At 60.7% G+C, this 3,134-nt stretch overlaps 1 protein-coding gene across 4 annotated transcripts in view; it reads right to left on the bottom strand.

Moving 5' to 3' along the window:
- The window catches only part of MGRN1 (mahogunin ring finger 1, E3 ubiquitin protein ligase), a 35,965-nt gene that overhangs the window by 11,842 nt on the left and 20,989 nt on the right, over positions 1-3,134 (bottom strand). For all 4 annotated transcript variants that reach the window (XM_010840410.1, XM_010840412.1, XM_010840411.1 and 1 more), the window contains exons 6-8: positions 2,709-2,775; positions 2,250-2,299; positions 637-684 (exon numbers count right to left, since the gene is read on the bottom strand). In XM_010840410.1, coding sequence (XP_010838712.1) covers positions 637-684; positions 2,250-2,299; positions 2,709-2,775 — 165 coding nt within the window. The remainder of the gene's footprint in view (positions 1-636; positions 685-2,249; positions 2,300-2,708; positions 2,776-3,134) is intronic.

Below are 3,134 nucleotides of genomic sequence, written 5' to 3'. Positions count from 1 at the left end.
TCTGGAGAAAGACCCCACCGGGGCCACAGTTAAACCAGCCTCTAGGCTCGGCTCAGGGCCCCAGCCTCTAAATCCTCACAGAGCGTACTGCAGCAGGAGACCACCAGGGTAATTCTTCCTGGGGCTGGAACATGGAGTTACTGACTCCAAAGAAAGGCCGTACTGGTCTACAGCTCCCATGGGTTCCAAGAGATTCCATCCTTGTCTTAAATATGGATCAAGTCAATTCAAGTCTTTATTCAACATGGAGGTCATTTCAGCAAGTTGGAAGGATGAAGGAGGAAAACTGCAGTGTTTCTTTCCTAACTTCTTCCTTCCCTCCCTCCCTCCCTCCCTTCTTTCATTCTGTCCATTCACATGTTCAGCTAACATTTACGCAACGCTAAGTTTAAGCTGGACAAGACTCAGGACTACAGTGGTCAACGCAGGTATGTGGTGGGTACGCAGTACACGCAGACACACGCTGTGACTCTGACCCTGACCTTCTGGAGCCCAGGGCCCACTGCAGCCGTGTCACCAGCTAATTCCGCAGCAGCCATGGTGGCCTCGCAGAACAACCCATAGAGATCACAGGGTCACGTGTGTGCACAAGTCTCAAATCAAAACAGCTCCCAGTGTTCCCTCTGACGGACTTACGATTTGCTTCTGCTTTAAAGGCTTCACGGAGAAGCTGCCATCCACGTGCTGTGGGGGAGAAAGACCCAGACGTCAACCCGGCCGTGCTCAGGCCCACCCTCGGTCAACCCACGTCGCCGGGTGAAAAAAGAACCCCACTGAAGACTCAAGAGTCAGGCCAGGGATCCTCAAATCAACCCTCTGACCTGGCTTCGAAACTACCCAGACAATCTTCTAAATATACTGCCACCCGGGTTCCACCCTGATCTACAAAACCCAGCTCTCCCTGGGTAGTTAGTTCTCCAGGAGGCTCAAGTTCACCACCATCAGCCTCGTCCCGACGACGGTGCCTCCCTAGGGCAAGAAGCAGCACTTGGACAGCAAGAACTAAGACGGGTGGCTCCAGCCCTCAGAAAACCTGGTCTAATCGTGAAGACAGCCCGAGGGCATCACATGCCCGCATCAGCAGGGAAGCCCAATGATCAGAGCCATGAGGACAGGCGGGCCAGGCGGGGTCTGGGAGCCACACCGCTCCGAGCCACGGTTCATCGATCACAGAACCTGGTCTGAGCTCCTGCTCCCCAAACACCCCTTCTGAGTCCACCGAGACCAGCACCCGGACTTTTCTGTAAGCCTGGCAGGTTCTGAGCCAAGTTTCTAGTATACTGCACCCCAAAAATAAGGCCGTTTCTCACGGGGCTCTAAACGCAAAGCACAGAACGAAACGTCTGCCAGCGACGGCCCATCGCCGGCCAGAGCACACAGATGGGGAAACAGTCACCGTCCCTTCCAACCAGGCCAGCCTGGGGAGTGTAGCCGGGGGGCCCAGAGAGGGAGAGGGCTGCCCCTGCTCCTCACTAGAGGGGCCTCAGGCTGGCTGACCGACCCTCCGGGGGCAATGGGAAAGGCCCAGATCACAGGGAGGAGCCGGGCTCACACAGGAGGCTCTCAGGGCTGGACACACAGCTGAGGGAGCCAGGGTCCCACAGGACGTGCAGGTCTGAGCCCGGTGTCCTCGTCGGGTCCTGCTCCTCAGCCACCTGGGCCACAGGCTGATGCTGAAATCTGCCCGGTGCTGGCCGATGTCCACAGGTGATGGGGGTCGGCCGTGGCCTCTGCAAACAGGGGCCACGCCCCACGACTTCCAGCACGGCTCTCAGTGAGTAGGCACCCTGTCCCCACACCGCCAAGCCCTCACTCGCTGTGTGCATGGATACACAGAACTGCCTGGCCCCCAGGAACAACAGAGCCAGCGAGAGGACCATCCTGAGACCCTGAGACTCCCTCGTGCAGAGCTGGCGGTGAAGGTGACTGTAATACGTACCCCCACCACACACTGAACACATGAACAGCCAGGGCCTGGACTCGGGTCTGGGTGGGAAGAAAGGGGCAAACACCTAAGCTCAAACACGTGTAACGCCAGTAAGTGAATCCTTCCGTGTAAATGGTATCTTTCTATGTGGGGCACCCCCAACTCAGGGCCCCCAGGAGGGCATGAGCCTCACATCCAGGGCCGTGCCAGGCAGACAACAGACCCTCGGCCACCCCACCAGCATTCACTGGGCGCCTACTGTGTGCAGGACACGACAGTAAAGAGAGGTCAGCAGGGCAGTAAGGAGCAGGATGGGACTTACCTTTTCGAAGGCGGCCAAGAGCACGTGGGCATGGCCGGTCACTTCCACAACTGCCCGGGAGAGAGAACGGTGGTCAGAGCCGGCCTCCGCCGCCCCAGCCCCAGCCCTGGGCTTCTTCTCTCAAGACGGCGCTTCCCCAGCTCGCAGCCTGCATGTAGAGCCCACCCCACCGGGGACCCCGTGGCCCACGGCAGCGGGAGGTGGCGGTCGGCACTGTCCGGGTGCTGACGGCCTTTGTAGCTCCCCCGCAGGGTGGATGCCAGCGCCACTGGCCTGTCTGCCCTCGGCTCCACCCCGGGGGAGTGGGGTCGGCACCACCCGCGGGCAACGGGGCGCCTGGAACCCTCAGCCTGCTAAGCCACATGGGCACTGTCTCTGGACCGAACCCCACCGCCCCCAACGGATGGGGTGAGAAGGTCCTCGTGCCTGGAAAGGGTGTTGAGGGGAGATGCCACTCACCATCCCCCTCATCCACCACGGCCTGGATGACCACTGGAAACACGCCCCGGTCCAGGTCAAAGTTCAGCTGAGGAGGGAAGGAGGGAACAGTGGTCAGAGCAAGCTGGAGGAACGGGTGCCCTGAGTGGGGGTGTTGTGGCAGTGGGGCCAAAGCACGCAGACGCCAGTTCTTCTCTGCGGGAAATGGAGTAAAAGGGCGCACCTGTGCTCTGCGCGTAACTTGGGGCCACGGGGCACGTCTATGCCACCTTTTCCAGAATGTCCTCACCTGCCCTCCCAGCCCCGGGACCTCCACACTGCCCACGTGCGGCCCCCCAACCCTGGACGGTCCCGGAAACACAAGCACTCGCGCCGGCCCCCTGCGGCGGGCGCCCCCTGACACAGCAGCGTTGTCACGGCGCGGCCGCCGCCCAGGGAGGCCCAGCC

This window comes from Bison bison, unplaced genomic scaffold (genome assembly GCF_000754665.1).
Source record: "Bison bison bison isolate TAMUID 2011002044 unplaced genomic scaffold, Bison_UMD1.0 scf7180017864144, whole genome shotgun sequence".
In the NCBI taxonomy this organism is placed as follows: domain Eukaryota; kingdom Metazoa; phylum Chordata; class Mammalia; order Artiodactyla; family Bovidae; genus Bison; species Bison bison.
The sequence above is the reverse complement of the archived record's forward strand: the minus strand, read 5'-3'. Positions and strand labels throughout refer to the sequence as shown.